Source organism: Arachis hypogaea, chromosome 1 (genome assembly GCF_003086295.3).
Source record: "Arachis hypogaea cultivar Tifrunner chromosome 1, arahy.Tifrunner.gnm2.J5K5, whole genome shotgun sequence".
Classification (NCBI taxonomy): domain Eukaryota; kingdom Viridiplantae; phylum Streptophyta; class Magnoliopsida; order Fabales; family Fabaceae; genus Arachis; species Arachis hypogaea.
Genome location: NC_092036.1, coordinates 104642639 through 104656932, shown reverse-complemented (window position 1 = coordinate 104656932; position 14294 = coordinate 104642639). Strand labels below are relative to the sequence as shown.

Here is a 14294-nt window from a genome sequence, read left to right as displayed (position 1 = left end):
AGGGATCTGTGGTACACACCTCGAAGCCCGAAGTCTGTCTTCAAAAAACCTTAGAGCTGGATTATACTGGCCCACAATACGACAGGATTGCCAATTAAAAGTAAAAAGCTGTAATAACTGCCAAAAACACAGTTCGATCACACATCTCCCGGCCGAACTCTTACATAGTTTTGAGGTAAGTTTGCCCTTTAATCAATGGGGGCTCGACAACCTCGGTCCCTCCCCTCTAGCGGCAGGGCAGGTAAAACTTTTTTAATCTTAGCAACTAATTACTTTTCCAAATGGATAAAGACACAATCTCTAACAAAGATCACATTGCAACAAATGATTTCTTCTGTATGGAAAATATTATCAGCAGATTCGGCATACATTGGTACATTATCACTGATAATGGTCGCCAGTTTGCGGATCACAAATTCACCTCCTTCTTGCAGGATTTAAAGATCAGACAACATTTTTTATCAGTAAAACACCTGCAGACCACTGGCTTGGCTGAGGCTGCAAACAAGGTTATCTTACATACGTTGAGAAAGAAACTTGACGATGCCAAAGGTCTCTAAGCCAAATTAATACCCGAAGTCATATGAGGATACAACACCACTATCCACTCAACAACAAAGGAAATGCCTTTCCGGCTGGTATATAGGTCGGATCCAATGATACTCGTGGAGATCTCCCAGTCCTCCCTGCGAACTCAATTGGCCGCCTATAGTACGGCAGATACAGGTCGGCAAAACGGCTTGGACACCATTGAGGAAATCTGGTCCTCAATAGCAATCACACACCAAGCTATGCAACAGTATATAGCTCGACAGTACAACAAGAAACTCCACCCAAGGTCCTTCAATGTAACTGACTTTGTGCTGAAACGAACCGAACAAGCCAGATAACCACCTAACCATGGCAAACTAGCAGCTAACTCAGAAGGCCCTTTCCGAGTTATCAAAGTTGTCAGAAACGGAACCTACCGATTACAAACCATAACTCTATGCCTAACACTTAGAATGTTTAACGAGGCTTTCTTACCTACACCTTTATAATAAAAGGTCCATCCATACTTCTAAAATCTTACACTTTATACTTTATTTTATCCTCTATTGAGCATTTTAATCTCTTTTCAAAATAAACATATCATTCTGCTGACTTCTGTTCAGAGTCGAGCTCATTAGACTCCGCCAATCAAATTACAAATTGCCGATCTTTATCCAGAATCAAACAACCTGGGTAAACAGATAGCCGATCTATAACTAAACAGATCGGATAAATCGATTGCCGATCTTTATCCAGAATCAAATTGGTCTTTACCAAATTACCGATCTTTCAATTAAATTGGTCTCCCCCCATTACCGATCTATCAGTCAAATTGGTCTTTACCAATTACCGATCTATCAGTCAAATTGGTCTTCACCAAATTACCGATCTATTAGTTAAATCGGTCCGAACCGACCATATAACAAATCGCCGAACTTTATCAGATATCCTTATCTCTTCAATTATATCTTTATTAGATATACATATCAGACACCTAATGACTACGGTGATACCAGACATACATCAAACGTACAAATTCCACCAGATAACTAAAAATCTACCCAATATTTTCATCTTCTTCTTCAGCATCACCATCATACCACTCTTCAGCATAAATAACTGTTTAATAAAGCAACTTGAGCTGGGGGTTCCAAGGCAATATTAGTCACCGAGTTATGAACTCACTCAGAGGCCGACTTATGATTCATTACAAGCTCAACCTGCTTCATTAAACATATTCTCAGGTTAAGCTTGGGGGCTATGATCCGGCCGTTACAAATCCAACATCATAAATCGGCATTGTAATTCATAACTCGGCATTATTCACGTTATTATTCAGAAAGCTGCCGTTATAGTTCAGCATTACAGTCATTAATCGGCAATAAACGCCATTAATCGGCAACTTATGTTACAACTCAACTTAACGGACTGCTTCCCAAAAGTGAAACGTCCAACCTAACATTTCACCCTTATCATTGCTCTTTAATACAAGCAATAAAGCAGAAGCATAACCGACTTGCACATTTCACCCATAAAAAGTATGATCTTTCATTCTAAAAGGACACATTGAATTCTCAATACTGACTTAAGTTTTGGAGTGCCTTTGCAGATACACTCCCCCTATTTCTTGCTCAAAGCTCTACGCAATTGGACACCCTCTTGGAGTAAAGCTCGGATTACCACAAAGTTCGAAGGTCGGCACTGAAGATAACAACTCGGCGTCGAGTCCCAGAGACCGAGCTCTTCCTCCAGGTATCCATACAAGAACAATTATAATTCAAATTAATTTTAAAATTATAATTTCAGTCTTATTACGTGCACGGATAATTATACTCGTTAAAATTAAATTTTAAATAAAAATAATTTTTTTTTAAAAAAAAATAAAATGTTTTTTTATATTAAATAATTTTAAATAAATTCTAATTGACAACAAAAATAACAAGTTCGAGAAATGAATTTTAAGTCTAAACTCTAAACCGAAGAGCTACTGCGGCGGCGCGTGAAGCATCTGGCCGGTCCTACATGCATGTTAAAAACTTTGCGCGGTGGTAATATAACAACCACAAATACCCTGCAACTAAGGGAGAAGCAGATATTGTATGTGTAATGACGAACTTGTCCCTACAGATTACGTGTCGAGCCCACTGTCTCCTATAATGGGAATTGCGTGGTGCAACTTGCCATTTGTGGTGGCGATCCCTGTCATTATCGTGCGCCCAATTTATTTTTATATTCAACATCAGATCTCGATTGAAGTCGGTTGAACTCCACCATGTTTATTGCTCAGCCACCAAGAAACGGTTGCTGTTTTGGCCTATTAGCCAAATTCGAATTTCCAAAGGAATCCAAATCAAAGGCAATAATTTCACTTAGTAATAATAAAAAGGGACAAATCATTTATTAATTTTAAATATAGTGTGATACTGATTCATTAATAATTGATATTCCATTCATTCATTCGTTATCTCCGCCCTCGCCACCACCATAACCGCCGCAGGTACTCTATCTATGTGTGGTGAATTTGACTGTGTTGTATTGCATGTTTGTTCTCTTTACCCCGTTAATTCCCGCACTTATTCGGCTTCTTACTTTCTCGGCATCGTTTTATCTTTCTTCTGCTGTCATGTCTAGATAAAAGAATGATTTTGCTTTCCTTTCCATCAGAATATTCTCATTTGCACTTTATAAAAGCTCTCACGTCCTCTTCAACTTTTCTGGTTGTGTTTCAAAGAGAAATTCTGTGCATCCGTGCAGAACTATTACTACAATCTACAAATGCTAATTGCTATCTCCTGTAATTTTTAATCCACGAGGAGTTCATTCATTCATTATAAACTAACATTTTTTGGCATCTAAGTTAAATTTCTGTCCTGTTTCTTAGGCAGTGACTAGAGTAATAAGTGATAAACCTGGTTTTTAATGCATTCATTGCATATTAATCTTAACAAATACACTCCTTGTTGTAGCACCAATGACAGCTGGGAATCAAGAGCAACAAATTGAACTACTAACATCGACCGATGACGATCATGGTGGTGTTATTGTTGAATTGGATAAGCCTATGGACTCCACAACCTTTGTCCCCATTCTCAGGGCTTCAATTTCACACTGGAAAAAGCAGGTATTCTTTACCTTCAGCTTGCATGTTGAAATTGATATCATCTTATGATGGATGCATGGTTGGTACAATTCTTGATTTGATAAAATGCTTGCTGCTATCTAGAATCTACGGCTATGTTTGTTTTGAATTATTTTATTATCATTATCTTGCAGGGTAAGAGAGGCCTGTGGGTAAAAGTGCCTATTCATTTAGTCAATCTTGTTGAAGCTCTAGTTAAGGTGAGCTTGATCAATGATTATGGAAAATTGTGTTCAGCTAATGGACCTACCTTGTTTCATTCGGTTCTAACTTTTTATATGAACCATTATTTATGAGGGGATTAAATGCAGGAAGGATTTTGGTATCACCATGCAGAACCAAATTATTTGATGCTTGTACATTGGATAGCTGAAAGTGTAAACACTATTCCAGCAAATGCCACACATCGAGTAGGGGTTGGTGCACTTGTTTCGAATGAGAAAGGAGAGGTATATCCCCATTATTTGTTATAAAATGTTCATGTTCTAAAATGGGATGGAACAGAAATTATAAAATTTGCCACTTCATTCCAGTTCCTGTGAAGAACGCTATATTTCAGTTTTTGTGAAAAATGGTGACTAATCTGTATCTTACTGCCAATAATTCTTGGGAATCCAGCTCTATTAGCATTCAGTGTTAATGTCTCATTTATGAATTATCAAATGTTTGGTAGATCCTTGTGGTTCAAGAAAAGACTGGACATTTTCAAGGAACTGGATACTGGAAACTCCCTACTGGAGTTGTTGATGAGGTGAAAAGGATTGGATATCTTTCTTCATATTTGACAAGTTATTCTGTGCGTATATAATCTACTCATTCAACCTAACAGGGGGAAGATATTAATGCAGCGGTGGTAAGAGAAGTCAAAGAAGAAACAGGAGTAAGTAATCTCTTTATGGAACCTTTTAAATGTGGTATCATTTTAAATTTGGCTATTTAATCAGGTCTAACATCGTCAATCTAAGCTTATTGACTTCGAGTTCTCTCAATTTCTCAGATTGACTCAGAGTTTGTGGAAGTATTGGCATTCAGGTAGCATTTTTACATAAACTTCATTCTTGTAACGTGTTTGAAAAGGAATGGTTGAATATGGCGACTTCAGGTTGGAGGCTGCATTAGCTGCAAGGTTCAAAACAATTGAAGAACAATAGGAAATTCTTAGCAACTTATTAGCACCTTATTCAGATAATGTTGGCTCCACCTTTGGTCTTGCATGGTTCATTTGAAAGTTCTAAACTTGCTAGTGTTTCCTTTTCCATACACACTACTATTGATAAAATGGTTTATGGGTGAAAATATGTATTGCTCCCTTATTTAACCTGAATATCTGATGGACAGACAAAGTCACAAGACATTCTTTGAGAAGTCAGATCTATTTTTTGTGTGCTTGTTGCGGCCTCTTACTTCTGACATAAAAATACAGGAGGTTGAGATAGATGCTGCAAAGGTACCTACTATTTAATTTAATTGATGCATACCGCTACTAGCTAAGTATGTTATCTTATCCATTGTTGCTATTATTCTCTGCTGCAGTGGATGCCATTTGATGAATATGCAGCTCAGGCTTGGATGGAGAAGTATGAACTTATGAAACATGTAAATAAAATATACTTGGCAAAGATGAATGGTTGGTATTCTGGATTAACTCCTGTATCTACAACATCACTGCCATCTGATGACAAAATCAGTTATCTCTACCTGAATGCCAAGGGCCTCAAGAGGTGCAATTCTTTGTAAGCATCATCAGCAAATGTTTTTACTCAGTTAGGAATATAATGCTGGAATGGTTTCTGTCTTTGCCATCTTATTTACTATCATTTGATTCATTAAAGGTGAACAAATGCAGGTCTTAGCTTCCTAAGGTTAATTAAAATAACTTCAAATAATTGTATATGTGAATATTGAACCTGAAGTTAGTTTCATACTTCATCTCAAAGTATCTATATTATAGTTGTTTGAAAGGCTATACTAGGCCATTGACCAAAATACCCGAAAAAATGTGAACGTGTACGTTATAAATAACTGGTATGATGTGATTCTTTGGAAGCATCAGAAGCGAACTTGCCTTATGACATCACCCATGACTCAGAGTCATAGTGCTATCTATGTTAGTGCTGAGTAGTGTACATGTTCATGTTCTTGTTGTGCTAAGATGATAATTTCATAACATTGGAACATTACTATTGGCCAAAATGATATTTGTATATCTTTAGAATGGTGTTTTCTCCATTTAGCTTGTACTCAGAAGTTTTTGTATTTCCTTATTTTCGATTTTTGGGACGGTTCTGTAACAAAGAACTGGATTCAAAGAGTATAAGAAATTTCAATGAATCGGATGATTAAGTGGTCTTTTGCATTCCAAAGACTCGTTATAATATTTAATAACTCGATTTTATTAAGTTAATTACTACATTGTAATCATCATTCTATTTTTAAAGAGAATGTTACAACATCAACTACATATAAATCTAAGATCATTGTATAAACATATGATACCACAATAAAGTATTAAACAATTCATGAGAATAACAATTCATTCTTCTAGATTAATTTAACCTGAAAATCAACTCTATAGCCTCTAAAAAATATATGGAAAAGAGTTTATGACACCACGATCTTATAATATATACATTATTTTAAATATATTTTTAATTTAATTTCTCTTTTAGTTCATACTAACTTGAGCATTAGAATTTTTGTAGAAATACTCTCTACTATTAAAAATGACTAACTCAAGACATTAGAAACTTGAAATAGGAGGATGACGAGTTGATGACAATCTCGTGTCTCTAACCTACTTTTTATAATTTCGTTCAGATAACTCTTATACTCGCGTGAGCAAACTTTTAAACAAAAAGATTGATGTTGAATTATCAATCAACTGTATATACCCACTGCACTACAAAATTGTACCGAAAGTCAAAACTATTGGCCTCTCGGCCTTCTGCACCATGATTCAATAAACAATGTACATGCATAAAGTTATTAAAGTAGCAGTGTTGCAGTCCCACTCATCAAGGTTCTTCTAGATGCATAATGACAGTCTTTTATACTGTGAAAATTTTAATTATCTATTATTTATCCTTTCTCAAGTATTGAAAAGTTTTAAAAAATTCACAGATGAATACAATTTTATTATTTATTTATATTCACTTACAATAAAAGAGATGAAATTTATCCAAACATAATGGCGACTAAAGAAATTTTCTTCACTCTTTGGCGTATTATCCTGATTGTAATATAATATATAAATTAATAAACTAATATGTACTTTTTTCAAAGGTATCTTCCACCTCTTGGTCCATTGCTTGTTTGACAAAATTCAACAAAATCGATGCCGTTGTTGAAATGGTGATTTGGAATTTGGAGTTTTGCGTGCCTTCACATTGCGTTGAAGCGTCATTCACTGTGTTGAGGGTAACCGGATAAGCCCCGACCTCGAACAAGAGAAGAGAACAAACGAAAGAGGGTTCAAACGTAATAAAACAAAAATGCAGAGAAACCTTTATGATTTAACGGTTATGAATTTTGGGTTCAATTTATAAATTATAATTACTTTAGTGAATGCTACACCGAATGCAAATCTATTACTTAGCTTTGACCAAAGACCACTCCCTAATAGTCATTGATGTTGATCTGATGTCGCTGTCTCTAGATTTCTCTCTCCTCCTTAGATCTTCTACACTTGCACACATAGAGATAAATGAGATCAAGAAGCGTGGAGGCAAGTTACGAAACAAAACAAAAATTAATAGCGGTGTCAGAATTCAGAAACATGAATCTACATAAAACCAAATATGTTAAAGTGTTTGTTTAGGCGTCATTGATAAAAACATATATTTTTTAATAATTTTTTTTATTTTTTAACGTATTTGATAAATTTTAATAATAAAAATAAAAATATTAAAAAATAAAAAATATATTTTTTAAAGTTATAATTTATATTTTTTAAAGATTTTTTTAAAAAAATATTTTTTATATAATAAATAAATAATATTTTTATATTATTATATTTAAATATAATTAATAAATAAAAAATTATTTTAATCTTTTTTATAAATTTTTTTAAAAATAGATAATATAAAAAATATTTAAAAGCTCGTCTAAATAAACTCAGTTTTGGATCTGGCATATATTTTGATAATTTTTGTCGGTACGAAAATTAAATTATTTTTAATGAATAAATTTTATTATTATTAATTTATATGTATAAATTTTAATAAATATAAATTATATTAATTTATGTGTATAAATTTCTATAAATATAAATAATTAAGTATTGATCTAAAATAATAATATTTATCAATTAGATAACAATTTTGTCTTTTTTACATAATATATAATATAACAATATAGAATTAGGCATGTCGTTTGAAAACTTATCAAAATAATAAAAATTTATATACAGTTAATTTTATATAAAATTAATTATTAAAAATTATTTGTTTATTTTTTTTAAATTTATTAAATTATTTAATTATTTTTATCTATTAACTTTACATAAAATTATCTATAATTAAGTTTCTATCTATCAAAACACATTACTTTGTTTCGGTAGCTTTTACCACAATTCAACTTCTTAAGTTATCGTTGCTCTTAAGTTTATGGAGAAATTGTGCCACCTCTTCCGTTCGGATGAGACTCTATATGAATTTACTAACATTAGTCAAAGGCCTCAACTTATATAGGATTGGACGTGTGTGTACGATAAGGTAGAGTTTTGTTAGGAAGATTGAGATTAAAATTAAAAGACCGAAATTTAATATTGTATCTAATGATTAAAAATTTGAACTAAAATTTTAATTTTTATTTTTAAAATTTTAGTTTTTTTAGTATCCGTAAAAAATAAGACACATAACTAAAATTTTAGTGATAAAAATTAAAATTTTAATGATATTTTTATTAAAAATATTTTTATTTATTTTTTTTAATTTTAAATTTATTCTTTAATTTTTATATTTATTTAAAATTAAATATAATAATGAGACATAATTCAATTTAGTATATTTTATATTAAATACAGTATACAAATTTAATATTTATTTTTCAATTTCTCTATCTTAATTTATTTTATCTTAAATACAGTATACAAATTTATTTTATATCTTTATTTTTTCTTTCCATTTCTTATTATGGGTGGTTTAGTAATATTATGGATGGTCTAATAATATTTTATTCTTTTTATATTTTAGGTTCCAAGTAAATCATCTACTATAACAGAAGATGTTTTTAAATCTTATACTAAGTCATTATCTCAAACAAGGGAGAAGAATGTGATTTTTTCACCTAAAAAGAAGCAGGTATATTTATACCTAAAATCGAAGAATTTAAAATAGCATTTATAATTCATGCTTTATAATAATCATATTGAGATTTATTGTAGAAATATTGGTATTGATGTCTTAAAATAGTTATTTTTTTGCAGGCTTTTTGTTATTCTCTTACTCAAGAAGTTCTTGACTTGAAATTGGAGAAAATGAAGCATGACCAGCATAAGAAAAGATCAAAAAAGAAGAAAGTGGTGTGCTTGTAATATTGAGATGAATTTGTGAATTTGTGAATTTAATGAAAGGGACAAACTTGTACAATGATTATTGATTAAAGAGGCTATAAAAATTTCATTTTGTGAATTTGTATATTTAATGAAATATTTCATGTTGTAGTAATTAATTTTAGTATATTTATATTGTGTATAATATAAAATAAAAAAGAGTATAATAGAACTAAAAAATATTACTAAAGATCTATTGTAACATTTTATAAGGGTTAAAGAAATATTTATGGTAATATTTTTTTAAGTGTTACAAAAATATCTATGGTAACATTTCTTTAATGTTATAAAAAATATTTATGGTAACATTTTTTAAGTATTACAAAAATATCTACAATAATATTTCCTAATGTTACAAAAATATCTACGGTAACATTTTTAAATGTACAAAAATATTTATGGTAACATTTTTTAAGTGTTACAAAAATATCTATTGTAACATTTCTAAGTGTTATCAAAAATGTCTATTGTAACATTTTCAAAATATTACTATAGAATATCTTTTGTAACATTTTTTACTAAATGTTATTAAATCTTTAAAAAATGTTAGTAAATCTTTAGTAACATAGGGTATATTTAACATTTGTTAAAATATTACTAATATACATAGGTAACATTTTAATATGATTTAGTACATTTTTAAATGTTAGTAAAGTCAAGTATGTAGTATGGTTGATGAGTCAATGATAAAAAGAATATTACAATGTAAATTTTAAAATTATATTGATACTTTAAATTTTAAAAATAATCTAATTAATCATACTTAATTTAAAAGTAAATTGTATATTTTTTCAAAGATATTAGGTTATATTTTATTAATTATTAAAAATGAAATATAAGATGTAAATTTATAAAAAATTTATGGTAACATTTTTAAGTATAAAAAATATCTACAAAATATTCCTAAGTGTTACAAAATATCTACGGTAACATTTTTCTAAATGTTACAAAAATATTTATGGTAACATTTTTTAAGTGTTACAAAAATATCTATTGTAACATTTCTCTAAGTGTTATCAAGAAATGTCTATTGTAACATTTTCAAATATTACTATAGAATATCTTTTGTAACATTTTTTACTAAATGTTATTAAATCTTTAAAAAATGTTAGTAAAACTCTTTAGTAACATAGGGTATATTTAACATTTGTTAAAATATTACTAATATACATAGGTAACATTTTAATATGATTTAGTAACATTTTTTAAATGTTAGTAAAAGTCAAGTATGTAGTAGTGGTTGATGAGTCAATGATAAAAAGAATACTTACCAAATGTAAATTTTTAAAATTATATTGATACTTTTAAAATTTTAAAAATAAAAATAAAAAAAAAAAAAAAAAAAAAAAAAAAAAAAAAAAAAAAAAAAAAATAAAAGATGAAAATTTTCTAAAAATACTACACTAAAAGTATTCATCTAACGGTGCCTGATCGAAAAACAAAGAAAAATTTTAAAGAAGAAAGAATGATAAATCAAATTGAATGAAACTAAAAGTTTGCCTCATGAAGAAGACGACCTAAACTGGGAGTTCTTTTGATTTTATAGAGCAACTTGATAGAGCTTGCTAAAATGGCAGACGACATTGAAGTAGAACCTTCAAAAATCAACTGGTTGTGAGCTTTCCAACAGTTCCAGCAAATGATGATAAGCAATTGAGAATTACGGTCAGCATTTTCAACGGGTTAAGCATCTCGGTTGATGCAGTCCACCATGTCCAAAAGTCGTTAGGATTTTGAGCGCGAAGACAGTCACAAAGATAATTCTGAGACCATACATCTTTAATTCTAGAGCAATCGATCAAACAATGAGTGACTATTTCTATTGCTTCATGATAGCAGGGGCATATTGGTGATATAGATGGGATGTGGTGATGAATCTGAGCAAGCACTGAAAGCCCGCCATGGAGAGCTTTCCAGATAAATAGCTTAATTTTGTGAGGTAAGTTCAACTTCCATAGATCAATCTACGACTTTTTCTGCTGCATATAAAGCTCCAGAGGCATATGGTAAAATAAATAGCCAATTCTGTAACCTGAAATTGTATCATATTGCTTGGATTTGTTCAAATTCCATTGCAATTTGTCCCTACTCAACTGAATTTTAACTGACAAAATCCTGTTTGCAATGTCTTAGGGAGATAATTCTTGAATGAGATTTTGATTCCAATTCCTATTTTCAGTAATTAGATCTTTTAACTCTTGAAACCAACTCAGAAATAGCCTGTCTATTTGGCATGTCAGAAATCATTAAAGGATACGGAAGAGGCAGCCAAGGATCCTAAAGGTTCGGATATTCTCTCCAGTACCTACAGCTCAATTAAGACCTTTTTCAATATGCTCCTTCATCCATAAGAAGGTAAGACTCCAATTTCTGTCATTATAGCATTACCATTGTTAAAGTATTTATCTCTTAGAATTTTGGATAATAGGGAAGTAGGATATGTTACGAGTCGCCAAAACTGTTTGCCCAAAAGCGCCAAATTTTGGATTCTGAGATCTTTAAATCCAACGCCTCCTTCTCTTCGTGGGCGAGTCATAGTGTCCCAACTAATCCGAGTTATTCATCTTTCATAACCTTTTTGTCCCCACCAGAACTGAGAAAGTAGGGAGTGAATTTTCGAAATTAAACTATCAGGCAACTTGAAGCAAGACAATGTACAGATAGAAATAGTTTCTTCCACTGCCTTAAGCAATACGTGTCTACCACCTGACGATAAAAGATTGCACTTCCACTCTTGGATTCTTTTCCGAACCCTCTCTTTGATCATACTAAATGAAGCCTTTTTTCGATTTAGAGACTAAAGAAGGCAAACTAAGGTATTTATCCTAAACTCTAATACAATTAATATTCATAGAATTAACCAATAGTGTACGAGTAATGAAAAAAGTGTTATGACTAAAAAATATAACAGATTTATTAAAATTTATTTTTTGACTACTGATATTTTCATAAAAATTCAATAAATACATAATGTTTCAACATGCTTCAAATTATACCATTACTTATTAATGATGAACATGTGTTATTAAAACTGGACAATTGTATCATGGTTAAGTTAGTATAGATATTCATTTATAAATTGATACTTTTAAAATTTCAAATATTAATTTAATCATTAATGAATTTTGATCAGATATCACACTTTTTATTTTTATTATTGAGATTGTGGTGGTGTTTTTAAATAATATAAAAAATTGGTGTGTTTTTTTGTATAGATAATCACAAATCTAACTTTCAGTGTAGTTTTAATTTTTTTTAAAATTTATAAATCTGACGTTTAGATTTGTGCTTTAATATTAAATTTTTTTTAAAACATGTAAATTAGACCTTTTAATTTAAATTTTTTTTATTTTTTTACTCAAAATTTACCATCAATTTTTTATCCCTACCCAAAATTGAAGTTCAGTTTTTTTTTAATCCAAAATCTGATCCTTAATTTTCTACCCCTACTCAAATTTGAGTCTTCAATTTGTAATTTTATATTTAAAAAAAATAATTATCTCCATATTTATAAAAAATACACTAATTTTTTATAATTATGTATAACACACCTCTTCAATCTATTACCAAAAAAATTAGCGCAGATATCAAAATCTGAATTTATAAATGAAAAATGAATTCTCGTTTCTTTTATGGATCTCTCGACTACTGAACCATCCAATTCTTTTTATCAAAAAAGGGAGGGGGCTTAAGTAATGTTATTAATTATTAGATATTTTAAAACTTTTCGCAAAAATACATTTAAATAATAATTTTGGACATTTTTCATACAGAATTACCAATGATGGTGTAGGTGTAGAGCAATAAATTAAACCCAAAATAATAAAATAATAGAAACGCGAGGATCAATAGGGTAGACAACAATTGTACAATTTGAATAAATATCTATACAAGGACCAAGTTTTAGTGTAACATTATTGATATTTTGCCCCAGTAAGAAAACATGTATGCTTCTTCTGTCTTGGACTTGGATAATTGTTTTGGTGTCTTCAAGAGTCTTAATTAATTCAAATAATTCTGCTCCGCTAATTAATTTAGATTGATTTAGTAATTAATTTATTAATTTATTTAAATAAATACTAAAAATTTAAATTTTATTTTATAAATATAATAATTTATTAATCAACATAAAATATTTTAAAAAATTTATGAAATAACTATATGCAAGGATAATTATATATAAGGAGGACTGGTTCGGTCGTTTAGTTTGATTCTAATTTTTATCGTGAGAATAAAAATTGAACCGAACCGATTAAAATAAGCAAAAATTTGATTTTTTATTTGTTTGATTGTTAATTTTTTTGTATATTTGGTTCGTCAATTTTGTTTAAATTGATTTGATTTTGAACACTCTTTTTGGCTAAGGAGTTGAGAAGGTTAGACTCAGATGTTAAAAGCATACCTTATCTTTTTATGTTTAAAAATAGAATAAGTATTATTTTGATCTCTAAAATTTAGAATAAAAAAATTTGTCTCTAATCTTATTTTAAATTTAAAATCGTCCCTAACATTTTATGTAATATTAAAATCGTTTTTTTTTTACCAATTTTACTCTTATTTCACTAATTCTACTCTAATCTCTCTCCTCTCTAACTCCAAAGTCCAAACTCTACGGTTTCTTTTTCTCTTTTTCTTTTTCTTCTTCACCTCGACGGCGACCTTCATCCTGATGGCGAGGCAACCTCTAAGCGCAACAGCGGACAACGACGACCTCCACCTCAACAGCACGGTAACCTCCAAGAGCAGCAGTGGCGACTTCCATACTTTTTATAAGATATAGTTTCATTCTTTTTGTTTTAAAAAAAAATCTGAATTTGTTATTGTTAAATTTAAAGAATTTGATGTTGTTCATCACAATATTTAATTCTCTAATTTTTATTGTTGGTTTTGTTTTTGTTCTTATTTCTCTATTGCTATTGCTTTTTTATGGTTTTAGATTTCTTGTTTCTCCTTAATTTTTGTTTTTGTTCTTGTTTTTTGTTTTTGTAATTGAAAATCGATTTGAGTATTTTTTAATTCTTGTAATTGGATTTTGTTAATTGTATTTAAAGATTTGAAGTTTTGAGTTTTGTT

The 14294-nt window shown here is 30.0% G+C and overlaps 1 protein-coding gene across 2 annotated transcripts; it reads left to right on the top strand.

The window, feature by feature from the left end:
* Window positions 1–2710: 2710 nt before the first annotated feature.
* LOC112706445 (nudix hydrolase 2) lies at window positions 2711–5656 on the top strand. Of its 2 annotated transcripts, none has more exons than XM_072201799.1 (9): window positions 2711–3028; window positions 3498–3652; window positions 3805–3870; window positions 3982–4119; window positions 4344–4421; window positions 4500–4550; window positions 4668–4702; window positions 5009–5117; window positions 5204–5656. In XM_072201799.1, the coding sequence occupies exons 2-9, from the start codon at window positions 3503–3505 to the stop codon at window positions 5405–5407; spliced, it is 831 nt and encodes a 276-aa protein (XP_072057900.1). In that variant the 5' UTR covers window positions 2711–3028; window positions 3498–3502; the 3' UTR covers window positions 5408–5656. The 2 variants fall into 2 exon arrangements, with proteins under 2 accessions (XP_072057900.1, XP_025613540.1); XM_025757755.3 differs by lacking the exon at window positions 2711–3028 and adding an exon at window positions 3155–3325.
* Window positions 5657–14294: the final 8638 nt, after the last annotated feature.

Excerpts from the sequence above, each read along its gene's own strand:
- LOC112706445 (XM_025757755.3), top strand. Across the intron at positions 3,653-3,804 it reads TTTCACACTGGAAAAAGCAG|GGTAAGAGAGGCCTGTGGGT; the intron begins GTATTCTTTACC and ends ATTATCTTGCAG. Across the intron at positions 3,871-3,981 it reads TTGTTGAAGCTCTAGTTAAG|GAAGGATTTTGGTATCACCA; the intron begins GTGAGCTTGATC and ends GATTAAATGCAG.